This window comes from Laetiporus sulphureus, assembly GCF_001632365.1.
Source record: "Laetiporus sulphureus 93-53 unplaced genomic scaffold LAESUscaffold_1, whole genome shotgun sequence".
In the NCBI taxonomy this organism is placed as follows: domain Eukaryota; kingdom Fungi; phylum Basidiomycota; class Agaricomycetes; order Polyporales; family Laetiporaceae; genus Laetiporus; species Laetiporus sulphureus.
The window spans coordinates 918166-945127 of NW_024468510.1; the positions used below are offsets into that span (position 1 = coordinate 918166).

At 51.3% G+C, this 26962-nt stretch overlaps 9 protein-coding genes and 1 non-coding gene across 10 annotated transcripts; 5 read left to right on the plus strand and 5 right to left on the minus strand.

Moving 5' to 3' along the window:
• The first annotated feature begins 19 nt into the window (after positions 1 to 19).
• Positions 20 to 6365, plus strand: LAESUDRAFT_17320 (Sec63-domain-containing protein). Its single transcript, XM_040901442.1, has 24 exons — positions 20 to 207; positions 267 to 286; positions 341 to 467; positions 528 to 687; positions 741 to 819; positions 867 to 964; positions 1016 to 1138; positions 1187 to 1294; positions 1352 to 1430; positions 1483 to 1496; positions 1549 to 1670; positions 1721 to 1809; positions 1860 to 1972; positions 2026 to 2118; positions 2169 to 2251; positions 2303 to 2732; positions 2782 to 2836; positions 2893 to 3074; positions 3131 to 3147; positions 3204 to 3337; positions 3396 to 3649; positions 3700 to 3786; positions 3835 to 4784; positions 4837 to 6365. Exons 1-24 carry the CDS (start codon positions 110 to 112, stop codon positions 6122 to 6124), a joined length of 4803 nt encoding a protein of 1600 aa, XP_040770327.1. The 5' UTR covers positions 20 to 109; the 3' UTR covers positions 6125 to 6365.
• LAESUDRAFT_733415 (PLP-dependent transferase) lies at positions 6217 to 8012 on the minus strand (the record flags this gene model as incomplete). Its single annotated transcript, XM_040910425.1, has 9 exons — positions 6217 to 6339; positions 6396 to 6450; positions 6502 to 6575; positions 6632 to 6903; positions 6965 to 7058; positions 7133 to 7274; positions 7328 to 7517; positions 7569 to 7807; positions 7864 to 8012. The coding sequence occupies 9 exons, from the start codon at positions 8010 to 8012 to the stop codon at positions 6217 to 6219; spliced, it is 1338 nt and encodes a 445-aa protein (XP_040770328.1).
• A 1731-nt stretch (positions 8013 to 9743) lies between these two features.
• LAESUDRAFT_17599 (uncharacterized protein) lies at positions 9744 to 10517 on the plus strand. Its single transcript, XM_040901450.1, has 3 exons — positions 9744 to 9821; positions 9883 to 10259; positions 10313 to 10517. Exons 1-3 carry the CDS (start codon positions 9781 to 9783, stop codon positions 10387 to 10389), a joined length of 495 nt encoding a protein of 164 aa, XP_040770329.1. The 5' UTR covers positions 9744 to 9780; the 3' UTR covers positions 10390 to 10517.
• Positions 10518 to 10746: 229 nt separating this feature from the next.
• On the plus strand, positions 10747 to 13390 carry LAESUDRAFT_640145 (FYVE-domain-containing protein; the record flags this gene model as incomplete). The annotated part of the gene is made up of 10 exons (XM_040903580.1): positions 10747 to 10887; positions 10943 to 11292; positions 11341 to 11927; positions 11975 to 12091; positions 12148 to 12479; positions 12592 to 12878; positions 12936 to 13096; positions 13148 to 13177; positions 13230 to 13274; positions 13335 to 13390. Coding segments are annotated over 10 exons (2106 nt in total), but the record flags the coding sequence as incomplete, so codon positions are not given.
• Positions 13391 to 13511: 121 nt separating this feature from the next.
• Positions 13512 to 14454, minus strand: LAESUDRAFT_808352 (uncharacterized protein; the record flags this gene model as incomplete). The annotated part of the gene is made up of 4 exons (XM_040914057.1): positions 13512 to 13716; positions 13768 to 13961; positions 14015 to 14231; positions 14282 to 14454. 4 exons carry the CDS (start codon positions 14452 to 14454, stop codon positions 13512 to 13514), a joined length of 789 nt encoding a protein of 262 aa, XP_040770331.1.
• Positions 14455 to 14625: 171 nt separating this feature from the next.
• Positions 14626 to 15965, minus strand: LAESUDRAFT_808353 (uncharacterized protein). Its single transcript, XM_040914058.1, has 3 exons — positions 15624 to 15965; positions 14913 to 15569; positions 14626 to 14860 (listed from the first exon to the last, which is right to left on the minus strand). Exons 1-3 carry the CDS (start codon positions 15948 to 15950, stop codon positions 14843 to 14845), a joined length of 1002 nt encoding a protein of 333 aa, XP_040770332.1. The 5' UTR covers positions 15951 to 15965; the 3' UTR covers positions 14626 to 14842.
• A 904-nt stretch (positions 15966 to 16869) lies between these two features.
• Positions 16870 to 19696, plus strand: LAESUDRAFT_639996 (P-loop containing nucleoside triphosphate hydrolase protein; the record flags this gene model as incomplete). Its single annotated transcript, XM_040903571.1, has 7 exons — positions 16870 to 17423; positions 17478 to 17754; positions 17811 to 18657; positions 18712 to 19292; positions 19346 to 19382; positions 19441 to 19526; positions 19583 to 19696. The coding sequence occupies 7 exons, from the start codon at positions 16870 to 16872 to the stop codon at positions 19694 to 19696; spliced, it is 2496 nt and encodes an 831-aa protein (XP_040770333.1).
• Positions 19697 to 20247: 551 nt separating this feature from the next.
• LAESUDRAFT_640405 (multidrug resistance protein 4) lies at positions 20248 to 22476 on the plus strand (the record flags this gene model as incomplete). Its single annotated transcript, XM_040903596.1, has 12 exons — positions 20248 to 20436; positions 20519 to 20614; positions 20670 to 20858; positions 20915 to 21008; positions 21066 to 21495; positions 21548 to 21555; positions 21609 to 21641; positions 21700 to 21824; positions 21874 to 21962; positions 22027 to 22116; positions 22176 to 22242; positions 22294 to 22476. The coding sequence occupies 12 exons, from the start codon at positions 20248 to 20250 to the stop codon at positions 22474 to 22476; spliced, it is 1593 nt and encodes a 530-aa protein (XP_040770334.1).
• Positions 22477 to 22865: 389 nt separating this feature from the next.
• On the minus strand, positions 22866 to 22977 carry LAESUDRAFT_t3. Its single transcript has one exon. It is a non-coding gene; the product is annotated as a tRNA-Ser (tRNA).
• A 434-nt stretch (positions 22978 to 23411) lies between these two features.
• On the minus strand, positions 23412 to 26077 carry LAESUDRAFT_17824 (uncharacterized protein). Its single transcript, XM_040901463.1, has 21 exons — positions 25761 to 26077; positions 25607 to 25692; positions 25455 to 25504; positions 25337 to 25398; positions 25275 to 25284; positions 25204 to 25221; positions 25128 to 25153; positions 25053 to 25078; positions 24940 to 24989; positions 24863 to 24887; positions 24786 to 24797; positions 24715 to 24730; positions 24614 to 24656; positions 24458 to 24558; positions 24338 to 24397; positions 24256 to 24283; positions 24143 to 24206; positions 24064 to 24088; positions 23889 to 24014; positions 23580 to 23820; positions 23412 to 23512 (listed from the first exon to the last, which is right to left on the minus strand). Exons 1-20 carry the CDS (start codon positions 25829 to 25831, stop codon positions 23661 to 23663), a joined length of 1059 nt encoding a protein of 352 aa, XP_040770335.1. The 5' UTR covers positions 25832 to 26077; the 3' UTR covers positions 23412 to 23512; positions 23580 to 23660.
• Between the last annotated feature and the right edge of the window lie 885 nt (positions 26078 to 26962).

The window sequence follows — 26962 nt, forward strand, 5'->3', positions numbered from 1 at the left end:
CACGCGACTTGCTCAGCTCGGTGCCGCACCTTTGCATGGGTCATCCTGCTCCCGCTCATCTTTCTCATTCACCACTGCCCGCTCGACCCCACTGGCTACCGCAGTTGCAATGAACATGTCCGGCCTTGCCGAGCATCTGCAATACTTGACTGCTTCACGGGAAGAATCAGCCGATCGCGACAGACGCGTTGTTGATGAGTGGGCGAGGTCCGTCTCGCACAATATCCTTTTTCACGCGTGTTCGCATTGCTGACTGCTTTTTACAGCTACAGATCCAATATTAAAGGTACTGAAAAGGCTCGTGATGATTCTAGCTGTCTCTAAGAGGATCGTTATGCAGATGTGAGCCAATATCCTGATGAAGGCCCAGAGGAAGAAGAGGCTTGGGATAGCGTCCTTGCAGTGTACGAGGGCGAGGAAGCATCCAAGGAGCGGAGCACCTCTTCCATACTATCCAAACTCCTGTCGTGTGTAAATGTCTTAGTTCAACCGACCTGTTCTGTAAATCCATCCTCTCTTCTTTCTAGAAAGCCGAATATGGAGCCATTGCTCGAATCTATCCTCTCAATATTGGATTCATCTCGCGCTGATGATGATATCTCTGCCGATCTAGCAGAAATGGTTGGATTTGACAATATTGGGCTAGTGATGGACATATTAGGAGCCCGATCTGCCGTAGTCCAGCAGGTGCGTCCGTTCTGATGGTAGCATCCTCATGCCATTCATATCCTTGCCAACAGCTTACTGAGTTCTTGCGTGGAAAATCAACCGGCACTGCAGCGCCGCAATCCGATAACAGACATGCTGCAAACCGAAATAGTAAGGCATCACCATGCAGCCTGATAGCTTTCTGAGTGCGCCTGCAGAATTCCAGAAAGTGAGTCTTGACTCGGAAGATGCGAGAAGACGTATGGAAGAGGTTTTCCGTGCAAATGAAGCTCGTCCCCTATTCTCCGGCGTCGCAGTAAGCTTATTTTTGGATCTGCGGCTTAGTTTATGAACACTAGACCATTAGCACGAAGCCCGTGAAATCTTGCCCAACGTGTATACATCTGCTTCTCTGGTGCAGGAAAACTATCTGTCACAGTTCGGAAGCCATTACGTCCTTCCATTTGGTACTACTCGATACACCTACGAGGTGGGACACATACCGCTGTACTCCATCAGGATTGCTAACTGGTCATAGACCTTTGAAGAAGTAGTTATACCTCCTGCAAAGACCGTCCCTCCACGGGCAACGGAACGTCTGATTCCTGTGTCCGAATTGGATCCCCTGGCTAAAGGCTCCTTCCCTGTAGGACATTGTTTTTTTTTAATCCAGCCGCGGACAGCATTGAAACGTCCCGACTAGGGCTATTCATCGTTGAACAGGATTCAATCCATTGTGTACCCTATAGCATATCAATCAAATGAGAATATACTTGTATGCGGTTAGTCTCTGGCTGTCTGCTTTGCTTCTTGATCGCTGATGACAATTCCCAGCTCCCACCGGTGCTGTCAGCATCTCACATCTTACGCTGACGAGCCTTGCTAATATCTGATATGCAGGGTAAAACAGACGTAGCTATGCTTACGATCCTCCGCGTTCTGGATCAATACCGATCGCAGCCTTCGAATTCGCTACCACTCGCTGCGGCAATTGACAAGAATAAGTTCAAAATCATCTACGTGTAAGCAGCCAGGTTGTAGTCTATATTTATGGTGCTGACGGGCTCATTAGTGCACCGATGAAGGCATTGGCATCTGAGATAGTCCGTAAACTCGGCAAGCGACTCCAATGGCTGTCCATCCATGTACGGGAACTCACCGGTAAGAACCATAAACCCATCATGCATACACTATAGTCATGCGTACCGTAGGTGACATGCAATTGACCAAGGCCGAAATCGCCGATACACAAATAATCGTGACGACACCTGAGAAGTGGGACGTGGTCACTCGGAAGCCGACGGGAGAGGGGGAACTTGCATCGGTGAGTATGCATTGTGCGCGTTCGACACATCGTGACTTCTCATGTTACTGCAGACAGTCAAATTGCTCATCATCGATGAAGTGCATCTTCTGAATGACGAACGAGGCGCTGTCATTGAGACAATTGTGGCTCGTACTCTTCGCCAGGTGAGTTAGTTTGTGCATGGAGTATAGAAATATGTCTCAATGGGCTTTAGGTAGAATCAACGCAATCTGTCATCCGCATTGTAGGGCTTAGTGCGACTCTGCCGAACTACCTGGACGTTGCCGAATTTCTCAGGTGCGTTGCTTCTACTTCACCACTGCAGGAGCTCACACCCGTTGGTGCCAGAGTGAATCGTTATATTGGGTTGTTCTTCTTTGATTCATCTTTCAGGCCTGTTCCTCTTGAACAGCATTTTATCGGCGTCAAAGGGAAGCCTAATAGACCTCAATCCCGGAAGAACCTTGATCGCGTCACCTTTGAGAAGGTGGCCGAACTTGTTCGAGAGGGTCATCAAGTGATGGTCTTCGTTCACGCAAGAAAAGAGACCGTCAAGACAGCTTTGGCTCTCAGGGAAGCTGCATTGGCAGATGGTATATTGGACGAATTCAGCTGCGAGGATCATCCTTCCTTTGGCTTTTTTCGTCGTGACATATCGCAGTCGCGGAATAAAGAGATGAAAGAACTCTTTGACAGTGGCTTTGGTATCCACCATGCTGGAATGCTGCGGCCCGACCGGAATATGATGGAGCGCATGTTCGGAGAGCGAGCAATCAAGGTCATTGGCACATGCTCTTATACGAGAGTATTTCTCATCTGTCTCCTAGGCTTTATGCTGTACTGCCACGTTAGCCTGGGGAGTGAACCTGCCTGCGCACGCAGGTCAGTCATTTGACACAGCGCCGTTGACATCTCGTGCCGACTGAAATATCGCACAGTAATTATCAAAGGCACACAAATCTACGATAGTGCGAAGGGCTCATTTGTTGATCTCTCCGTGTTGGATGTGCTCCAAGTCTTCGGACGAGCAGGCCGCCCGGGAATGGAAAGCAGAGGCATCGGTTTCATCTGCACTAGCGAGGACAAGCTGACACATTATCTCGACGCGGTCACTTCTCAGGTGAGCGGCAAATGTACTTCTCAAAAATAAATAGCGCTAACGGTTGACAACTGCAGAATCCTATTGAGTCCAGGTATGTTCGGTGTTTGCTGATCATTCCACCGGTATCACGTGTTCTGCAAACTGCAGGTTCGTTGCAGGCATGATAGACGCCCTCAACGCGGAAATATCTTTGGGTACTGTCGCTAATGTGGGCGATGCAATGCAATGGCTTAGCTACACGTACCTGTACGTTCGAATGCGCAGGAACCCACTCCAATATGGTATGTACGTTCTTACTTTTATGGTGCCGCTAGTGTTTTGCACCTAACCACTTGGCAGGCATGACTCACAATCAAGTCGTAGAGGACCGGTTTCTCGTTGGCAAGCGAAATCAACTAGTTTTGGAGGCTGCGACTAGGCTTGCGAAGGCTGGTATGATCACATATGACAAGGACGACTTTGCGATCACCGATCTTGGTCGGATCGCGGCGAAGTACTACATTCGACACGCCTCCATCGAGATATTCAATGAGAAGTTCAAACAGAAGATGACCGAAGCGGACGCTCTCGCGGTACTCAGCATGAGTACGGAAGTAGGTTGCGTCTCCTTTGGCTGCATCTTTTGTGCTAACGTTGTGCTTAGTTCGACCAAATACAAGTGCGAGAAAATGAGGTGAAGGAATTGGAGAACATGATGGATCACATTCCATGTGATGTGAAGGCACAAAAAGTGAGTGCAAGTAACGTTTTTATTTGTACATACTGTTGACTATAGCAGGGCAAGTCGATGACCAACCAAGACAAGGTGAACATCCTATTGCAAGGTTACGTCTCTCAGTTGCGCCCGGAAGACTTCGCACTTGTGTCCGATCAAGCATACGCGGCCCAAAACGGAGGACGCATCGTGCGAGCGTTATTAGAGATAGCAATCAGTCGACAGTGGGCAAATGCCAGCGCTGTTCTCATGGGATTGAGTAAAGCAATCGAGAAGCGGTTATGGCCCTTCGACCAGCCTCTTAAGCAGTTCAATTTGAAGCAGGAAGTGCTGCACAATCTGGAGAGATGGGCTGATGACTATTCCGTGGCGGAGCTGGCCTCGATGACTGCCGCTGAACTCGGCGAACTCGTGCATCTTAACGAGCACCACGGCTCTGCAATTCGCGATGCGGCGAAACAATTCCCTACCGTTGGAATTCATTACAAGTTACGTCCTTTGGGCTCTGACGTTCTCAAGATCGCGGTGCAAGTCAGCCGGGAGTTCAATTGGAGCTCGAAACTTCATGGTTCTGTTGAACCATTCTGGTTATGGGTGGAAGATCATGAAGGAACGACCATCCTGCAGCTCTCACATCTGGTATTTCGACAATCCACTAACGTTTTGGATGTCGACTTCATAATATCTATTCCGAACGGGCGGCCACCTCCGTCAGTGACAATGCGATTCGTATCCGACCGGTGGATAGGTGCTGAGTCTGAATTATCTGTTGCACTTGACCAATTAATCATGCCTGCATCATCCGAATGCCATTCGTCTGTTCTTGATCTTCCATTCCTTCCAATATCGGTCGTGCATCATCCTGAGATTGAGAACGTTCTGTCTCGAACATTGCATTCACTCAACGCTCTTCAAACGCGTGCGTTTTGGAGCCTTGTAAAGACCAAGATGCATGCGCTGCTCTGCGCTCCCACAGGCTCTGGTAAGTCTGTCCTTGGGCAGCTGATGATATGGTAAGATTCTTAAGACCGGTATCTCATTCTTACGCTGACTTTGGTGCTTGAGGGAAACCTTACAAGATTCTTCCAACATTAATTGGCTGCTCGTTGTCACACCGCGACGTAGCATCGCAGCAGAACTTGCTGTGGAAATGCATGTGGCGTCAGCAGTCCTGAACACCTCAGTCGAGATCGTCACGAGCGATACATTATTCAAGCGACCCCATTGTAGAACAATTCGACTGATAACTGGAGCAGAACTCTTGCGCGCAATGTCTCGAAAAGACGGTAGAAAGGATGCTTTATATTCGCTCAAGCTGGTCTTGTGCGAGGACCTAGAACTCTTAGACGCTGCGTACGAACTAGGTGTCTCTCTTCTCATGCATGCGACACAGGCTTTACCGGTGCGCTTTGTTGGACTATCCAGCTCACTCGACGATTCAGCCGACCTCGCAGCATGGCTCGGCGTCGACCCCTTGGCCTTGCACAGCTTCCGTCCCGAGGATCGCGATCAATCCTTGAGCGTACACGCGCAGACATTCACTATTCCTCACTCCGCTGCATTGTTCAAGGCGATGGCAAAGCCTGCCCATTTAGCCATAGGAGCAGTCCCTGGAGACTCTGCCATTGTTTTCGTCCCGTCGCAGAGCCAGTGCAGATCTGTCGCACTGGATCTGATCACACAGCGCGCTCTTGCGTTGGAGACTTCCAGGGGATATCTCCCTGCCGAAGTCGAAATGGTTCAACTAACGCACCGTCTTTCACGACTTAAAGACGGGGCTTTAGCTGACTTCATCAATCAAGGCGTCGGATTCTTCCATGATGGCATCCACAAGGCGGATCGCAAGTTGATCCTAGAACTCTTCGCGGAAGGGCTTGTCAGGGTGCTTATAGTCCCACGAGATGCGTGCTGGACCTTGCCGGTGCGGGCTGGGACGGTTGTGGTAATGGGCACCCAGTACTTGCACATTTCGGGCGACGAATGTCGATTGCGAGACTATGGACTCGAAGAGCTTGCCTGGATGCAAGGCCGCGCTGTGCGACATAATCGCGCGGGACACTTTCATCTCTTCTGCCACTCGGAGAGCAAGGACACGTTCATTCGCTTCTTGAACCATGGTCTCCCCCTCGAATCGAAACTACTGGAAACCGACGTGCTTTTGAACTGGTACCGCGATCGACGGAAGGATGAGGGTATTGTCAACAAGCAGCAAGCTGTTGACATGTTGTCGTGGACGTTCCTATCGCGTCGACTCACCAGCAATCCGGTATACTACGATTGCACATCCACTTCGGTGAACGAGCTACTGTCGCGATTAGTAGACAACCTGGACGAAGATGTAACTAATGGCTGATGGTGTACACATTGTTGACCTTGCTCAAGCAAATCGCAAATGATATTATATAATGTAGACTTCTACAGCAATTAGGACACGAGGGACCGCATCTACTTCAAGTACTTCCGCAACCCCTGCAGACGCTCGACCGCCCGTTTGAGTGTGTCGACATCCTTGCAGAAGGCGAATCGAGCGTAGTTTTCGCCAATGGAGCAGTGTTCTATACAATAGAACTAAAAATCCAAGGTTAGATGGGCTGTATCTATGCACAGTTGAGTAGCTGACTCACCTCGCTCACGGGTATGGACGATACACCGACCTCCATGGCAATAAACCAACATGCCCTACGATACTGTGAGCATCATGTGCGAGACGATTCAATCACGACAGCTCACTTAAAGTCCCGTCCTCTACCTTGCACGCTCTCGGGGAAGGGATAGTCGTCAGGCCAATGCACCGAAGAGATATCCTGAAGTTGAAGAGAGCGTGAGAATGAAGCCTCCTGAGCACATGACGATAACTTACCAACAATACGAAGTAGCTGCCCTCCGGCAAAGCGTACTTCATTCCCAAGTCGTCGAACACGGCACACAAGGTCGATCGTCGCTCATCGTACTCTTTCACCGTTTGCTCGATATAGTTGCGTTCCTCCACCTGTTCCAGGCCAACCGCCGCAGCCTCTTGCAGCGGAGAGTTCGTGCAGAATACAATGCGGGTAGTGGCCGCCAACGTCGGTCTGATGATAGACTCAGGTCCAATAAGCCAGCCTATCCGCCATCCCGTTGCGGAGAAGAGCTCTGAGAATGGTTGATTGATCAGATGAGGGACTGTCCATCAAGTGCCATGTTGTCAACTCACTGCCCGCCGAGCCGACTGTGACCGTGCGATCCCACATTCCAGGAAGCGTAGCAAAGCGCACGTGTTCGCTGTCATCGAATACCAGGAAGTCATACTGCGCGAGATTGGCAGCGGCGTCAGCACGGTGGCTTGATGCAATCACCACGTGGACCATGACATGCGACGTACCACTTCGTCGGACATCACGAGTAAATTGTGCTGCTCAGCTAGCGCAGCGATTTTCTCGAGCTCCTGCCGGGTGAAGACCTTGCCCACGGGGTTGTGTGGAGTGTTCACGATGATCATCTTCGTGCGCGGGGTGATTGCACGCCTACAGATGTCAATCAGTGAAGGCTCGAGATCAATTCATAGCGTGGAACGTACTCAAGCTCCTCAAAATCGATGATCCAGTCGCCGCTCGTGGCTTTGCCACCGCTCGAACGCGGGTGCAGAGGGACATAGACGGGTTTGCCACCATTGAAGACGACCGATGCGAGATATTGGTCAAAGAACGGCTCAAACATGATGACCTCGTCCCCTGGTTCGAGAAACGCTGTAAACACAGAGTATTGGCCTATATTGACACTTTAGAACGGGTTAACGACCATAGTTCAATAAATATCACCTTCGTTCGCTCCGCTGGTTACGAGGATCTCAGTATCAACGTTTAAATCCCTTCCCAACTGAGGTCCGTAAACTTTCTTGATCGCCTCGCGGAGACGTAGCCTCCCCTTCGGATGAGAATAATGATTCGTGGCAGTCTGGTTGAGGGCAGCCTCAGCAGCTTCCCTCACCCATGCTGGAGGAGGGAAGTTCATGTAGCCCTGTCCTAGATTGAGGCAGTCTGCGGGCAAGTTGGCGGCACTATTCTGACATTGAATCTCCTGCATTCGCTGTAATGGTGATTGTGGGGTACATACTTGAAGATAGACCACACGTCCTCCGCTAGCGCGCGACCCTCCTTCAAGCGAGAAGCGAGGGGCAGAAGGCGAGAGCGGTCTTGGGGCTTCTTTACGCCATTTACACCGTTGGCGCTGTGCGCGGGAGCAGAATCAGCAGCGAGGGACATGTTGAGCGTCACAGAAGTTCGGAGAGAGCGGGGGGAGGCGCCCAACAGCAGAGTTGAAGAGCGGAATCGAGTCAGACCAAGTCCTCGGCGTAACATATGGCGGATGCAAAGACCGGTTTGCCTTAAAACCCCCTACCAGAGCCAAAGTTCAAACTCAAGATTCAGGAGATATCAGCTAGGCACCCAAGCGGATATACATGAGCAATGATTTCGACCGCCATATTCGTCCAATGATCATTCGGATGTCGCAATTGGCCGGACGAGGCGTGGGTGCGTCCGCGTTCCACGGGTCCCACCGTGTATCAGTTGGTCGTGGGTCGGGTTGCAGGGGAAAGTTTCAGACAGAGCGACGACAGCTCGACAGATCGTTGTACGACTTCATCGTTTTTTGCAGTCACTGGCACTATATAACCTCGGGCGGATCAAGGCGCTTAGAGACCCTCGGTGGCGGCACTGCTCCAAATCCTTGCACGTTTCGGAACGATGAGATTGTTCTCGCGCAGTCGTCGGACAGTGGGAGCAACTTTTGAGCATTCTCATCAGAGATATGTCCGCATGGAACAAGGACATGCCAAGCTGTAAACCGGTGTCGCCGCTTTACCGGCCCCGTCGCACCATGCTCACTCTATGAACGGACTTGAGTCTCATCTCAGTTCGTCCCGCTAAGCAGAGCATGGAACAAACATATCGATATCGACTGCCATCTCATCCCCCATACCCGGCCCTGCCAAGGCACAAACGGTGTGCACACGCCTCGAAGTTATGGCGGCATACTTAGACTGGGACGTACGTCGCTAATCGCGCCCGAGGAGGAGATGGCACAATGCCGCAGCTCACGATCATACACCAACTTTGTCGCAGTTCAAAATGCATCCATGCAGGAAGTCGTTGGCATACACTGTTCAGAATCCACAGTATGCGAAGGTCCTGCCATTCACGGAAAACTAGTTTTCATATCGGGGAAGCTTGTCAACTTCTACACTGGCACCTTTCGGGGCAATGTCGGAAATACGTATTTCGCAGGAGAAGGTCACTTTCGCGGGGGCACGGAGGATGCGATGCATACCTCGGGCTGCGGTGTGGCTTTATTGACAAGCACTCGCGTCCGTACTAGTGCGAGTGAAGCATCAGGAAACCCAACCATGCCCACGGTATGTATGTTCACTTGACACCGTAGTATGTGAATTCTGTTTCTCCTGAACTCGGGCCCATATTCGCTGCTAGTGTATCTGCTAATTTGAGCCCATGATCGCTAGATTGTCCGATCGGAGTCCTGCGCCGTCGCTCCAAGAACTCACCTTTCATCGTAGGTCACTGCGTTCGTTCAACTTACTACGTGAGATTGCGAGCATCTCAAACTCTTGCTGCATACTATCTCACATGTATTCAGTTATTCGTAAGAGAGCCAGTACACCTATGCATCTGCAGATCACCGGTATCTCATCCATGCGCTGAATTAATCCGTACTGCAAAAGTTGTCATGTCCGGGTTTGCGCGTATATATTTATTGTATTGTCTCTCCAAGTTTGTTGGTCGACTACAGTTGATGTTGCTGTCGCACTCAATGGTCTCGTTCGATGTTTTTGCAGTACTTGCTATGATTTGTCTGTCATAAAACAGAACGCCCGTAAGAACGCCCGTATGGATCGCCATTAATTACATATTCAATAAACAGACCACGTTTATGGGCGCTTACATTCTGCCGGCGTCTGCAAGAGTGCAGGCTCTGAGGCGGCATCCATGCGTTCACCTATACGGCCATTTGACGATGAGTGATAACTCTGTGCATCATCTTGGGACAATTGAAGAGTAAGCTCTGCTAGAAATTTCATTTCGAAAACTCCTTCATGGTCATTAACAGGTTGTCTAGCGGTGCTACATCTCCTATTCCGCAGGAGTCCCAGCCGCACGAGGATTCCGACGACGAACGATTCATCTACCCTGGTTCTTCAGACGAGCCCGTTACAGTCGATGAGCACGAAAATGCATTTGCTCCGGCCCCACAAATACCCTCTGTGGGGGCATCTCCAGTGCCTGCCACACGACCTCCTTCCTCGGCGCAATTGGAAGCCCTCTACGCAGCAGTAACATCTGGAGATCTGCAACGCGTACAGCAAGTCTTCTCTGAGGTTCTGGAGTCCGGAAACGTAGAATCGTTTGCACTAGCAAATGACGCGCCGCCGCGCATAGGCCAAACTGCTCTCCATGCTGCTGCTAGCAGAGGGTATCTAGACATTGTTAAGTGGTGTACGCTTGCAGACCTACTCCATCGATGCCTCCTAACAATGAGCTGGTGATAGTAACGGAGAACTGCGGTGCGATGCCAGATGTGGAGGATAGGGAGGGCGAGGTATGTCTGCGGAGCCTGCACGCCTGAGAGGCTGACCATTGGCCGTAGACAGCACTGCATAAAGCTGCCCTCCATGGACATCTACAGATTATCCAGTATCTGCTGCCCCACAAGGCTGATGTCCATACACAGGATGCGGATGGCTGGACCGCTCTGCATAACGCATGCTCCAAGGTAGGGATCGGAATATCGGTCCGGACAGTTGAAAGCTAAGGTCCCGTAGGGCTATCTGGATATCGCGAGATGGCTGTGCGAGAACGGAGGCGCTGCTAATGAGGAGAATGGCGTGAGAGGCGTTGACATCAAGAGTAAAGGTGGTTGGACACCTCTAAGTGAGTGGCAAACTTCACTAACAGCCATAGGTGACCTGATCTTTGGCTTCCAGTGAATGCTGCATCCAAGGGACATCTTCCCGTCGTATTGTACCTCTTGACAAAGCAGTCGGCAGACCCGTTTGTTCGAAACAACTGGGGCGAAACTGCCTACGACGTGGCGGCAGCGGTGTTCGAAGTATGGATATGTGAGGTGAGCTATTGGTCAAACCGATCTTACAGCCTCGTTGATTGATCCTCTGCACCAGGTTTTGCAGAAGACGGAAGCAGAGCACTGGCATATTAACGATGTGCCATATAATCCTCTGGCAGTTCATACGACTGTGCCACTGGTGCTCTATGAGAATCAACGTCTGGATGTCCGTTTGAAAACCCTCGCTGTCTCTGGTGGGCGACCCAAGTTCTCTGCATCAGGTCTCGGTCGACACGGTCGCCGCGCCCCGTTTGAATTGCGCTTGCCCGTGCCGGAAGCCAACACCGGCAGGAAAGAGATTCCCGCTTTGCGCAGCGATGTGCAGTTGCCACTGCGAGAAGATCCGTGGACGTTACCAAAATCCGGTTCTGCAAGAGAGGGCGCTGAGAGAAGCCACTTCTGGCTGTGGGTACCACTATCACTGAGCATCAATTCGATCTGACGCTGTATCAGATCGGACTGGACTCTTGACGTGACACATCCCGGTGTGGATGCGGAAGACGGGTGGCAGTATGCTCACAGCTTCGACGACCCGGATGATGCATGGACAGCGGAACTGCCGCTTCAGCTCGAGAGGCTGCTCAGCGGCAGCGGCGCCGTCACCGCTGGTCTTGGTGGAAGCCGATCCCGAAGCAGCAGTCGAGGACGGTCAAGTTCCAGCTCGCGGCACGACTCGTCACACTCGCAGTCTTGGGTCCGCCGACGTCGCTGGGTCCGCGTTATGCGTCGGAGACTCGACATTCCGCCGCTTCCCTTCTTGCAGCCGGACGGCGCCATGTATAATCTAACTGCGGATGGGTCTCTGATACCATATGTTGAACAAGATGAGGATGTCAGCGACAGCGATGGACAAGAGCTGGGCGCCATGTCGAGTACAGGATTGTCGTCGGCGCAAGACTACGTCGCGCGCGCAAGGTATCTGGCGGGCACTCAGGATGGCGACGCGGAATCAAGTAATGGCGCGCAATCTGCTTTAGAAGCTCGGCGTGCTATAGCCAAGCTGGAACGTGCCACTACAGAATTGAGCCAAGGCATACTAAGTATGATTTTCAAATCTCCATGTCATCATCAGTCTCATGCCACACAGATGATCAGGACTCGGAACGTAAGACTCAGGCTGAGGTGCTTCTTAACACATACGGCCGCGAGCTGAATCGACGCCGTCTCTCTGCTGGCGCTCAAGGGCTGTTTTTCTCTGGGGATGGTACGTCTTATCTCGTTTGCATCACAGCTCGAGATCACCTTCCAGTTTTACTACAGACGGAAATGAAATTGATTCCGATGATTCTGATGACGAGTTTCACTATCCTGGCTCAGGATCCACGAGTACCCCCCGGCCATCATCAGTGAGGTCTTCGGGGACAGATTACTTCAGTAGCCGGCCGAGCGGAACGCGAGGGCCAGCCGATCTCACTCCTCATCTCTCACAAGCTCCTGAGTTTCGAGTGCCTACGCATGAAGCTCCGCAGAAAGTACTATTGACTCGCTGGACTCCGCCCACTCCTCATCAGGTCCATGCGCAGTGGGAGAGAGATGAGGTGGTCAGCGAGTGTAGAGAATGTCGGCGCCGCTTCAACTTCCTAAATCGTCGAGTGAGTCGTTCTACACTCCTAGTTGAGGGCTCGCAACTGACCGGTAATCACTTTATATAGCATGTGAGTCCAGAACATCAGATTCAGTTGCATACAGCTGAATACTTTCTAGCACTGTCGCCGATGTGGACGAATATTCTGTGACCGCTGTTCTTCCTGGAGAGCCCTTCTTGACCCATCGGACGTCGTACATGATCCGTCGTTTCCGGAAACGGACAACGTGCCCACCCTGCAGCGAGTCTGCCGACCATGCTACGAAGAGGCGACGGCCGGCGTGCCCAGCGGTCTTAGCTCAGCGCGGACGACATCAATGGAGCGCATCGTCGTGGATCAGAGAAGGCTAACTGTCCCCAGCCCATCGAGTGCAGAGTCGAGCTCGCAGCTAAGCGACTTGGCCGAGTACGTCTTGCTTAATCGTGAGGATTGTGGGCACGCTTGCTGATCCACTTACCGAAGATGTCCCGTTTGCAATACCAACTTGGCGGATCTTGGTCCCGCCTCAGAGCAGGAAGCGCACGTCAGGAATTGCCTCGAAGGCGGAAGTGGCACGACTCCACAGACAGCGAAATACCTTGTCTACAAGTTACCAGCGGAGAGCGCCTTGATCGGTCTTGAATGTTTGTCGCTATGTCTTGTCCAAGTCTTCTGGGCTGATTGGTCATGACCAGGTGCAATCTGTCTGGAGGAGTTTGTCAAAGGTGAAATACATATGCTGTCGGACAATTGTGAAAGCTGACCTGGCATATTAAGGCTCTACCGTTGCTCGTCTCAGCTGTCTATGCAGCTTCCATAATGGTATGTTTACAGTGATCGGATGTAGGAGACTGCTGACGACCGAAATTATGCTTTGGAAAGCTTGCTTATCTTCGTGGCTACAACGAGGAAGAAGTTGCCCAGTCCATGCCCGCTGACGAGAGGAAGACCTTACGTACTCATTGTTCTCATGCCCGCACGTTGCTATCTATCATCGGAATGGCCTAAATGCTTCCTAATATTACACGTCTCATTTGTATACTGCTGCATCCAACGCTCTCATTCCTCTCGCGGGATCGAATACGGTATTCTGCTCTCATCAATTCTTATGATGTTTGAAAGATCGTCATGATAGTCTGGATAGACGATATCTTGCCCCTTTCGTCCGTCATCTTGGTCATCGTCGAACCATGTCGAAGGATTTTTACCCTCTTCGCCTTCGTCATCCTCATCTTCCAGGTCAGAATCTGTAGGTTTGTAGTTCCTGGACGTTGGTTAGCACAGTGTCCAGCTTAATGAAGTCATTGGCACTCACATGAATGCCCACATCCGGGCCTCTTTCTCTTGTCTTGTGAGGACTTCATCATCTAGGGAGAGACCACGCCTACGTCTCCGCTCCGCAATTTCTTCTTGCCGCCTGCGATCGGCGGCATGAGCTTCTTGCTCTAACCTGGTTGCCTCTTCAAAAGATAAACCACCCCCGTTGTAATCTCTTGAAGCCTTTGCTGCCTAAGAATATACTCGTCTTAATAGGACCAACTGAAAATATGCGGGACACGTACAAACTTCTCAAGGGCTCTCTGCTTCGCACCAATAGCACGATATTGTGGCTCTTGCGGCGTTGGGTCAGTATTCATAGCTTCGTCATTATGGTCATGGATCTTAGTCTCCTCCAATTTATTCTGGATGGACTTCAATCCCACCAGATCAACCAAGCGCGACTCGATCTCAGCCTGCTCGGCCACGATCCGCTGCGAATAGGAGGACGTCGAAGCTGTCCTGGATGCTCCGGATCAGGCACGGACGGGGTAGGGTCACAAAACACTCACGGTCCGGCGAGTGTTCTGGCGTTGCGAGCATGCTGGTCTCGCAGTTCGCGGACTGTCATGCGGGAGATCGGAATCACATGGGGCTTCGGCGGCACCAGGAATCCTGGTGGGGCTTTCGACATGGGCTTTCGGCGCGTTGGCAAGGATCCTAGGAACGTAGGAGGAGATGACATTGTGGATTGCAGGGTGAAAGGAAGTGAGAGAGGGATTCGAGGACGGAGGGGTTATATACTCAGGGCAGGAGGCCTTCTATTTGATCGTTGCGGATCGTTCCCGAGATCTGTACCGAGGTGGCCATCAAAGCCCGTTATGGCAGGCGCTGTATGATATGTGACGGCCATGGTAATTCATGTGTTCCGGGGCATAGCGGTTTCGTTACTACTAACTAGGGCTACACAATCGACTTTTCATAACATTAAAGCTACATGGTTGGGCGTGTGCGCACAACGGAAACTACCAACAACAACAGCGACAGCGCTGCGATAGAGACATGCGATCAGTGAACAAGGCACACAATACTATTCGTACATCCAGCAAAACTTCACGGCACTCTCATGTGCTTCACATAAACATATCTCCCTGTGAGTAATGTGAGCAGAATGAATCTTCATTGTCAACAAGCATGACTAACCGCTCCCGGGGGCATAAACTCATCATTGTCCGGGTCCTGTAAGTTGCCTGAGCCAGGCATCCCCCTACCCAATGGATTCCTGTTAAGCCTCGGAGACGGTCCAACAGGATCAAATCGAGCACCCGGAGGTGCCCCTAGAGGAGGAAGATAACCGTCACCTCCCCAAGGGCCCATACCTCCAGGGCCTCGTCCTCTCATCCCGGGACCAAAGATAGGATGATCAGGGCCGACAATCATACCATCACCGCCGTTGTCCGGGAAGAGGGAGGGAGGTGCAAATGGGTTGCGAGAAAAGGGTTCTAGGTCTCGTCTGCCAATCTCCAATGGGTTCCTCGGTACCCTGAGGCTACGTTCTGGAGCTTCAGGCGGCTGAACTGGTCCCGGCTCAGCAGAGGGGGGCACGATATTCCTCGGTCGGCTGCTGCTAGCAGCGCCCGGTGTCTCTGTAGACGGCTCGATATAACCCTCCTTTCGAAGGCCAGGGACCAGTTTTTGAATGGTTGTAAGTTGGTACTGGGACATCAGATCGGCTACGCGGTTGGACGAGATATAGCCATGAATCAAAGGTGGCGCATTGGGAGCTTGCAGGTCGTGAGGGAAGAAGGATGGTGATACAAAGTCAGCGGTAGGTATGTCCAAAGTCGCCGTTTTGTCACTCTGATTACTCAGCAGTGAGTTCCACGAGAGTCAGCCTATCGAAAAAGCACGTACCTCAGTTGCGATGGAGTTGACCAGGGTGCGAGATCCAAGCTTGACAACTTTCACCACAAATTCAAGGCTGCTCTGCTCATGTCTGTATCTGAATGTGTAGTGTGCTGGACCGTACTGGTTCCATTCGTCCGGAAGCACGCTGTTCAAAATTGTGCGAGCGGGAGAGTCCTCGTCCACACCGATGAGTCGGAAACCGAGCGCGACCATCGCGGTGTGAATGAGGGCAGCAATAGCGTCCTGAGGAGTATTCAGCTTCTTCTTTCCAGGAGGCAGAACATTTGGAAGAGCATGGATCAGAGCAGCGGGGTCGAGGATATTGGAAGACATTGTGGTGGCCAAGTGTTACGCACGCACGGACTGATCGAGACAGACCCATATATTAGCTCCCTTCCGTTTTTGGCAACGTGACAAATAGGCGCATACACCTAACTCTCATCGCCTCCGCATACCGTCCTCGCGTCCTTCTTGCACCTTCGGCCAACTTCGCTTTTACTCACCTCGTCGTTGCCCGCAACCAACCATCCTCGATATGGCGCGAAGGGACAGATCATACTCGCCGGATTCTCCGAATAAGAGGGTAAGACCTTCCCACCGCTCTTCACCGCGGTCTCCGTCGCCGACGAGGCGCCATGCCCAAAGGCCCACTAGATCGAGGTACGACGACGACCGGGACCGGGACCGGAACAGGGACAGAGATAGAGAAAGAGACAGAGACCGCGACAGATACCGTGACGATAGATATCGCGATGACCGACGACGCGACTACCGCGATGACCGTCGAGATGGTCGACGCTCTCGCTCCAGAGAGCGAAAGGATCGCGACAGGCTGTCTCCTTCAAGGGCTACGCCACAGGAGACAAAGGTGACTACTCCTCCCGTTGAGGACGAGAAGCTCAAGGCAAAGCGAGCGAAGCTGGAAGCTTGGAAGAAGGAGCGTGAGGCAAAAAAGGCTTTGGATGAGGCGAAGGCGAAGGCAATGGCTCTTGCGGGGAAGTCCGTTCCAGGTGCGTACACTGTATTTGCTCCAATGTCTTCGAGATTTCACACCACTTGATCGCACTTAGTGCCTGCTGCTGCTGCCCCGGCGAAAACCACCGTCCAGCTCAACCGCTCGGCACTTGCAAACCTCGGTCTCAAGGGTCTGCCCCTCAAGCCGGACCTCTTAAAGGCCAACAAACTTGGGGCTCTTGACGATTCTGTCGAGACAAAACGCAAACTTGAGACTCTTGACCTCCCAGAAGTCGATATGACCATGGTAGAAGGGCAGACAAGCGTCGGCGATCTTGAACACGACGAGGATGAGGAGGAGCCTAACGGAACCGAGAAGGCCAAGGCGAAAGACGCCATGGATGAAGATGAGGATGAGGTTGACCCGCTCGATGCGTTCATGAGCGGCGTCAAGGAGGAAGTTAAAAAGGTCAACCTGGAGGACATGAAGAAGATGATGGCTAATGGTAATGGCCGCGTCCGCCTCGATAGCGGCGTATTGGATGAGGGTCCTGAGGACACTGCTGACGGGTACGAAGTCGATGAGCTGGATGCTACTGACTTGAACCCGGAGGATATTTTGGCGTTGGCCGCAAAGAAGGCGAAGAAGAAAGATCTTGCTGCCGTGGATCACTCTCGCGTCGCTTACGAGCCATTCCGGAAGGAATTCTATGTCGCACCACCAGATGTGGCTGCCATGACTGACGAAGAAGCTGATCTTCTGCGACTGGAGTTGGATGGTATTAAGATTCGTGGTGTGGATTGCCCAAGACCAGTGACGAAGTGGAGTCATTTTGGCTTGCCGGCCAGCTGGTGCGTAACATCGACGATGGCTCGTGAACCACATGCTAACAGTGATCTATACAGTTTGGAGGTTATTAAGAAGCTGAACTATGCAGCACCGACGCCTATTCAAGCGCAGGCCATTCCGGCCATCATGTCCGGCCGAGATGTCATTGGTGTTGCGAAGACGGGTTCCGGAAAGACAATAGCATTCCTGCTTCCTTTATTCCGTCATATCAAAGACCAGCGGCCTCTCGAACAAATGGAGGGTCCGATCGCCGTGATCATGACCCCGACACGAGAGTTGGCCGTCCAGATCCACAGAGAATGTAAGCCGTTTTTGCGAGTCTTGGGTTTGAGAGTGAGTCCAAATCCTTATGCATCCTATTGCAGTGCCTAATTGACCTCGACTATTAGGCTGTCTGTGCCTACGGTGGTTCACCCATCAAGGACCAGATCGCAGAAATGAAGAAGGGTGCGGAGATCATTGTTTGCACTCCTGGTCGCATGATCGACCTGCTTACCGCAAACTCCGGGCGTGTCACCAACCTCAAACGTGTGACGTATCTTGTACTCGACGAAGCGGATCGGATGTTCGATATGGGTTTCGAACCCCAAGTCATGAAGATTGTCAACAATATTCGACCAGATCGTCAGACTGTCCTGTTTTCTGCTACGTTCCCAAAGCAGATGGACTCGTTAGCGCGAAAGATTCTGCACAAGCCTCTCGAGATCACCGTTGGCGGCAGATCGGTAGTGGCGCCGGAAATTGACCAAATTGTTGAGGTGCGGGACGAGGATTCCAAATTCAACCGGCTTCTGGAGATCCTTGGCCAGACATATAATGAGGACCCTGAGTCGCGGACACTCATCTTTGTCGACAGGCAAGAAGCCGCCGATAATCTGCTCCGCGAGCTCATGCGCAAAGGCTATTTGTGCATGTCCTTACACGGCGGCAAAGACCAAGTTGACCGAGACTCGACGATCGCTGATTTCAAGTCGGGAGTTGTGCCCATCGTTATAGCGACGTCAGTAGCAGCGCGCGGTCTAGATGTGAAGCAGCTGAAGCTCGTCATCAACTATGATGCGCCGAATCATATGGAGGACTATGTTCATCGCGCTGGTCGAACTGGTCGTGCGGGCAATCAAGGGACTTGTGTCACTTTCATTACGCCGGAACAGGATAGATATTCCGTGGATATCTACCGGGCGTTGAAGGCCAGTAATGCTACTGTCCCGAAGGAATTGGAAGATCTGGCCAATGGTAAGTATACAGTCATTGTGTCGTCACCGTCGTACTCATGTTGTACCCTCGCAGGATTCCTGGAGAAAGTCAAGTCCGGCAAGGCCAAGGTTGCCGGCTCAGGTTTCGGTGGTAAAGGTCTGGACAGGCTCGATCAGGAGCGTGATGCAAAGGAAAAGGCAGAACGGAAAGCATACGGCGAGCCGGAAGAGGAGAAGAGCGTGGAAGAGCCTGTCGTTAAGGCTCCGGTGACTGATGATATGACGTTCGGCAGCTTCAAGGTCGAGGTCAAGCGCGGTCCTGCACCCGACTCATCCAAGGGCCTCCTCGGTGTTGCCGGTGCGGCAGCCGCAGCTCGGCGGCTGGCTCAGGCGAAAGAGGAAGAGAAGATCCAAAATTCGTTGCGTGCCGCGGAGGAAGCTGCAGCGAGAGCAGGCAAAGACACTGCCGCTCACAAGCAAGCAGTCAGCGTGGTAGCGAAGCTCAACGCTCAGCTCAGAGCGCACAAGCTTGTTGCGCAGTCGCAATTGCAGCACGAGGATCTCATTGGCAAGAAGTCGAGTGTAGATGCGACGGAGTTCCACGCTATCATACCCATCAACGACTACCCGCAGAAGGCGAGGTGGCGTGTCACAAACAAAGAGACCATGGTCCAGGTACGTGAACGCGTTGCTGCAAAGTCATATCCCTATACTCACCTGTTCTGCAGCTCATCGACATGACGGGTGCTTCGGTCACCAACAAAGGTTCGTCGCTTTACCACTTCTTAGACGAACAAACAACCTGATAACTTTATGCTATAAGGTGTCTATTACGAACCAGGGAAGGAGCCTCCTCCGGAAGGCCCCCCGAAGCTGCACCTGCTTATCGAGTCCAACGAGGAATGGAGGGTACGTTTTTTGGAGCTCTCTGGTGCGCAAAACAAGCTGACTCAATCCCATCTCAGGTCGAGCAAGCAGTGCGGGAGATCAAGCGACTACTCGTGGAAGCTTCGGCGGCAGCTTTGCAGGCAGAAATGCGCAATCCTACTGCTACTGCAGGCCGGTACAGCGTTGTGTAGCCTCGTTGCCAATTCGGATGTGTATGTATATAGATTATTTCGAACTCTTTCCGGTCGTTAATATCCTGCCGTTATGTCTTGGCAAGCATGGTAAATGAATGCGCTTTCTTGCACGCCGCAATTGTCGAAGTACGCCTCGAATCGTTGGACTGACGCCGGTTCTCACACGGGTTCTTTCTGATGGCCCTTTGACTAATCTCCAACGACACAAATATCCGTTCGCCTCGGCCAGACAGACAACTCACCGGAAGCAAGTCCGGGATTTTCAACCTATGACTTCGCAGCCGGTTGAGGGGTAAAGCTTGTGTGTTGTCTTGCGCGATTTGGTCGTGCGCGACTGGCTTTGGGATTTTAATGATCTTGTTTATAGCGACGCTGTCGAGGAAGTTTCTAACCCACGTTGACCCCGCGTGTGATTCAGAAGCTACCGTCATTTTGTAAAAGTGCATTGATCGCATCGGCATGGTGGAATTTGAGCATGTGCTCCTATATAAACCTCGGGTAGAGGGAAAGGGAGCACCTCGGACGTGGCTTTCAAGGGCATCGCTGATATGGCCTGCAGCGATTTGGTTCCGGCTCTCGAAACCCGCGCGTCGAGCATCAGAACGGTGAGCAATGCTGAGGAAGCAGAATCTGACGTCGACAAGCTCGATCTATCGAAGGAGAAACCCTACTACCCGCAAGTACCTGAGGGGCTGAAGGGTGGTGAAGGGGAGTCTGCCATTCCAGAGGACAAGAAGGTACGCGGTTCCTTCGTTACTGTCTGAGCTGTGGGCCATGATCTGTGGATGCATGAAACATATTCTCACCATTGGATTGTAGGAGGAGGCTCTCGAACATGCGGAAGATGATTGGGCTCATGATCCCGAGAACCCTCGCAATTGGAGTGCCACGAGGAAATGGAGGATGACTGCCATTGTATGTGCAATTCTGTTCGTGCGTCCGTGCTATTCATGTATTAATGAGCTGGCAGGTCTCGTTTTATACGTTTGTCACCCCGCTTGCCAGTTCGATGATGGCCCCGGGCTTGCCTGCAATTGCTGAACACTACGATGTGACCAGTCCTACAATCGTAGCCTTGACGCTCAGCGCCTTTCTGTTGACGTTCGCAATCGGTCCTCTCCTCTTTGGTCCCCTATCTGAAATGTATGGACGCACATGGGTGCGTCTCATCATGAACTGTATCAGTCAATGCTCTCAACCCAGCACTTCTGGTAGATCTATCATATTTCAAACTTGCTCTTCCTTGCGTTCAACTTGGGTTGCGCATTCTCGGACACGGTAGATATTCTCATTGGCTTTCGGATACTAGGTTTGTGCTTTGATTCAGGATAAGTTGTAAAATTGTGTATCTGATTCAATTCTGTAGCTGGTTTTGTAGGCAGCGCACCGATCGCATGTGGCGGCGGCACCGTCAGCGATTTGTTCTCCGAACGAGACCGTGCTTCGGCCATGGCAGTCTTTTCCTTGGGTCCTCTAATAGGTCCTGTGGTTGGGCCTATTGCAGGAGGTTTCATAACCGAGACGATTGGCTTCAAGTATGTCTTCATCGTGATTGCTGCTCTGTGTGGTGTGGCAGCCGTCTGCGGGATACCTCTCCTCCGTGAGACTTACCATCCCATCATCCGTCTGCGCCGTGCGAAGCGCTCCGGGGATCCCGAAGAGGCCGCCAGGATGCATCCGCATCTTTTGCAGGAGCATGGGAGCAAATTGCATCGGATCTGGGTGGACATGAGCAGACCATTTATCTTGCTCACGAGAAGCTATGTGTGCTTCCTCCTTAGCCTGTATATGGCCTTGTAAGTCTTTACGTTCCATTTGCTCCTACGGGGTGCTAACTGATGCGCGCAGGATGTACGGTCCGTAGTGACAACAGCTAAAGTTTTTTTTTGCTCATCTCAGCGACTTGTAGGCATCTACTACCTGATGTTCACGACGTTTCCCGGTATGTTCCAGTCTAGACGTTGCTAGAAGTCAGTTTTGATGACCATGCTCGCCGCTAGATCTCTTCACGAACGTGTACGGTTTTAATACAGGCGTAAGTGGACTGGCATATATCGGCCTTGGCCTGGGCTTTATATCCTCCACCATCATTGGGGCTAGCGTCGCGGACACCGTCTACAAGACGGTAGGTTGTGCTTTTACGTTGAGCGACGGCTCATACTGATTGAGCGTAGCTGGCAGCGCGGAATGGCGGTGTAGGAACACCTGAAATGCGCATTCCCGCTCTTATTTTCGGTTCGCTCTTTGTGCCAATAGGTCTATTGTAAGTGTCATCGCATATTAGTGCAAGAAGAAATGATCGTTTGCGGGTGGCTTATAATGTCTAGTTGGTATGGCTGGTCTGCGCAAGCCCACATTCACTGGATCATGCCAGTGATTGGATCGGGGATTTTCGGCTTCGGGATGATGACCACTTTGTAAGTGGTCATGTATCGCAGTGCAGGATGGACTCATGGGACGAGCAATTGGATGTCAGTTTGCCAATCCAGCTATACCTCGTGGATGCATTCACGTTCGCTGCAAGCGCATTGAGCGCAGCTTCAGTGTGTAATGTAAATTTTTGCGCGCTGTACTATCCTGATATTTTGATGCAGGTATTCCGCTCCTTGCTCGGCTTCGCATTTCCGTTGTTTGGTCAACAGATGTTTGATGCTCTGGGTTATGGTGGAGGAAACTCGCTATTGGCCGGCTTGGGCATCGTTATAGGGATACCATTTCCCATCTGGCTATACTTTTCCGGCGAACGCATCAGAGCTAATAGCTCGCTCACTCGTTAACGATATCACATATCTAATGATTCTGGCCTGAGAAAGATTCGCTACGTAAAGTCAAACTCACAATTTGTATCCGGTCGTTACAGTAATTGACACGACATCGATTCGCAACCATAGATGGGTGGTTGCATCGACGTTTTAAATGCAGTTACGACGGTATACTATACTGTTCCTCCCCTTCAAAGGACGGAACAATATGGTCATTTGCTCTTCCGAACTTTCGTCCGAATTGATCGACTGCGGTGCCCACAGCCTAACGAGTGGCCACACAGCTAGCCGCATCGATGACAATCCAGCGCGAATGCACAATATCTATCGCTCTCAAGCTGAACACGAGTTTCTGTCATCGTCTCCTGCGTTGTTGCGGCTTAGAAGATTAAAAAACAACAAAACGACGCCAGCAGGATTCGAACCTGCGCCTCCAAAGGAGAACAGATAACCGTATTTGGAACATCGTTCCCACTGAGTTCTAATCTGTCGCCGTAACCACTTGGCTATAGCGCCTTAAAGAACATCATCCTAGCATTAATATATAGATTTTAATCAATCTTGCGGGCGCGTGAGCGTTGAGCGCGTTGAGCGCTGAGCGTCCTGACAGATGGGTTCGAACTCTGCTTAGTTAGCTACGGAGTCCCGGAATCTCAGACCAGACCCGCCAAATTCAAGTCGTGCTACAAGTTTGCCACGCAAAACATAAGCTCGATAGCCCGCCGTATGCTCCGCGTTAATACGTCGGAAATTGAGCATGACATATAGGTTGTCCGGGCGGTCAAGCCATAGAATCCGGAACTTCAATCATGACATTGAAACAGGCGTCGCTCAGTCAAATTTGGATGAGACAAATTTCCTCACCATCAGATTTGTGTATGTTCTAGTATAAATCATCAGAGTGCGTCATCTGTTATACACTGCATTGACTCGATCGAACAGAACGAGCGAGGTGTTCCTTCCTGCTAGCTGTGAAACTAGCTGGCATACAGTAGCTATAATTATAGCTGACAAAGTGCAAAATGCACTAAGATGAACAGCCTCGTCCCAGCTGAGATAGGGCAATCACTGACTCGTCTCCCCATCACAGATGCAAGCGGTTGCTGCAAACGACGTACATGACATAGCGCCGGAACAAGTCAAGACCTAACAACCACATCCAGGGCGTTGGGAAGGCGGCCGACAGACAGGGCGAGCGATCAGTGGCTTAAAGCATAAAGCTTCGCATCCGGGATGAGGCTTTCCTCATCCCGCAGAGCGCCAGCTGAAATATCAACGACCCTACCATCATCTTGGATCACTTCTCTAGTCAACATGATGCGTGCCTGAGGGGTCGACTGTGATGCCAAAGCCTTTGATCTGATATGATTGTTGGGAAATATGTGAGCTCCACAACAGACGTGCACGACGATTGGGTCACGACATACCGTTCAGAGGAGCCTGTTAATTTTGTTGACCCCGCACTCGTAGACACGACATGCATCTGCATGTCAGTACCGTATTCATACACATTTGCTTCTGCATTCTCCCTGATCGTCTTCCGAACGTTCAAGCTGAGTACAGCTGTTAGAACCATATGGGATACACGGACGAACAACCTACACAGCCAGCATCGCATTGACATATACTGAGATTGTTGTATGCTCAGCTACACGACTCGACAAAACACATTAGCACTTACTCTTGCTAGCTGGGAAATGAAAGATCATCCAGTACAGCGAGTCTTGTTTCAGTGTTGTGATGTACTGCTCGCAAGTCAGACCCTCGCCAAATATCGTAGGCGACGACACGTACTGTCAAGAAATGCAGAGCCTGTACGAGACTGGTACGAATCTGTTAGAAGTCCTGCCGAATCCTGAAAACAAAGCTGCCGCACGCTGTAAAGAATCCTCTGCGAACGGCGTATCCAATGAGTGTCGAAATGAAATATTCCGTGCTAAACGTCGCATTGAATTAGTGCAGAATTGATGTTATAGAACTTGATGACTATGATCACCGCTTGAGCCCGGTTCTTTTGGAGGACAAAACCATACATAGAGACACTGTGATATAGACATCCGTAACCACCGCAATGACTGAAGCAATAGAAGCTGGAATCTGTGGAGTCAAAGGTCACACTTTGGGGGAGGCAAGCATGGCACTCAATACCCACCTTGACATTCCTAATGACCGCGGTGATGGCATGGTCCAGATTACTATACAAGCGCTTGCGCATCAGCTATGTTCAAGTTGCCCATTAGAAGGGGTACTCGCGCTCGGTAGATTATTCCTGGGTCCGAAAAATGTCAGATACGCGCAATTTCAGGATAGCAGACGATACGAACCGCAGCCACCACCTAGTACCGGAACACGTTCATCGATGTCAGTATATAGACAGACTAGGGAGCGCATCACGACGCACTGAACGACAACAACGCCAGCAATATCTGTTCGCCCTGGCTCAGCGTGATGAGATTGTGCATGTCATTAAACACGTACCGCGGCAACGGTGAGAGGTGCGCGGAACCGCTTTTCGCCTTCTTTGAGCACTGGTGCGATCGTTACTTAGTTGGACTTTAAGGTCACATGTCACAGCTCGAGCAGAGACGTACACATCCAAATGCTGTAGATGAAGTATCTGTGCAAAGATGTGCGAAAGCTGATGAGTTCATAGCAAGTTCACGTACAGCTGAACTATCAACACCGTGACCGACTAGACAACAGTCAGACTGACTGGAAAATGGAAGAAAGCAAGCAGCTCACATTCAGGAAGAATTCGGCCTTCAACACTAGGTCAGGACACCACGTAAGGAAACAGAGTTCGGCCAGCTCACATAGAAGGAGCTATCGCACTGACGTCAGGGCTGTTGCTCACAAAAGCGGTCAAAGTACTCACATAACGAGCGTCGTGAGGCCAGCAGGATTACCATGACTTTGGACTGTATAACCCCATGCAACCTGACGAACAAAGTCAGTCGCTGACTCGATATGCATGAGTACGGCGAGACTACTACCACTATGTCCAATATTGTCCTAACAGTGTCTAGTAGCCTGAGGAACGCGAGTCAATTGAGGTTGGGGGCGCACTGTGGCGATGCACGAACCACAGGAAGGCCACCTGCAGATTTAGTGAGCATCCCGCGCATATATCGGTGGACGAAAGCATACCATACCAGCGATTTTATCCACATATGATCCTTGCCATACCAACTCGCATAGTACATCGTTTGCGCACATCCCAGGCCATAGAGTCTACATTGCGATGGAAGGTCTCAATACTTTCAATACTTATTCAACAGGACGTTCGCTGCTCGGCGTACATGACGGCGAAAATGACACCGATGAACAAGCTGCCAATCGAGTCGTTGAGGTGAAGGTTTGGACCGGTCATGATGGGGCTGGGAACAGATTACGAGGGATGCCGGAGTATATGTGGTCTTTGTCGAGATCGCTCATATTCCCTTTTAGAGGCGCCTACAATGGGGAGTTCGCGCTTGTCATTGTTCTTCCGCATTCATCATGAGGGTGAAACACTCTAGGTGCTTCCGTGTGATCAATCCATCCTGTCGGAATGGGAGGAACAGCTGTTCCCGGGCAGGACGGCCATCATTTCTATGGCGAGCTCCGAAGTAACCGAGCTTGATCGTCCCTTGAAGTTTGCTGAACGTGAAGCTGTACCTTCTGATGGAGGTCGGACCTTGACACGCGCATGCATGCAGCCATTGATCGTTGACATATGCGACCTCGCGCCTACTGACCACGGTTGACGTCCTCCAAGCCATCCAGTTCAGCGGCTCAACGGGTTTTTGTAACGGTTAGAGACCGGATGCTAGATGTGGCTTAAATGCTGGATGTGATGGCGTGGCTGGAGGAGAGTTTGCTGTATGCTTGTCTCGGAAGGTATCTCCTTTCTGATGATCTACGGCGGTCGTTGCATGTCCGCATACTACTATGGAGATGTGCACATGTGTCTGCACTTCCGTGCCTGCCTCCTCTGATGGCCACTATGGTGATCGGATCACGGATTCGCGTGAAAATCATCTGAACGTACCTTCGCTCGACTGAGGCAGAGTAGCAGTACAAACTTTGCACCATGCGGAATCCCGTTTGGCATATCTATGACTCTAGCCTGCCAGTGTCCCAGTCTAGACTCTAAACTCTAATCTTCTAGCCAGATCGTGAAGTCACAAAGACTGCTCGCGTAAAGCCGCACAGAGACCGCCCTTACAATCAACTCGTCGATGAATCTCTCGTCAACTTCACCGCAGCGAAGAGCGCGTTACAGAGACTCTTTGTAACTACTAACGGCAGGAGTGACTGATGCTCTGTCACGTGACTTTTGTGACGCGACGCGCACTTAGGTGACGTGCAAAGTGGATCGAGGACACACGGCAGACATGATGCGATTTATCAGTGCGAAAAATGGCGTGGGAATGTCGGCTGATGTTTTACATTTGTGGCAAAGGTTTGCCAATGTAGCATGTAAATGGCAAATAGTGCACATTAGCAGCCAAAGTGAAAC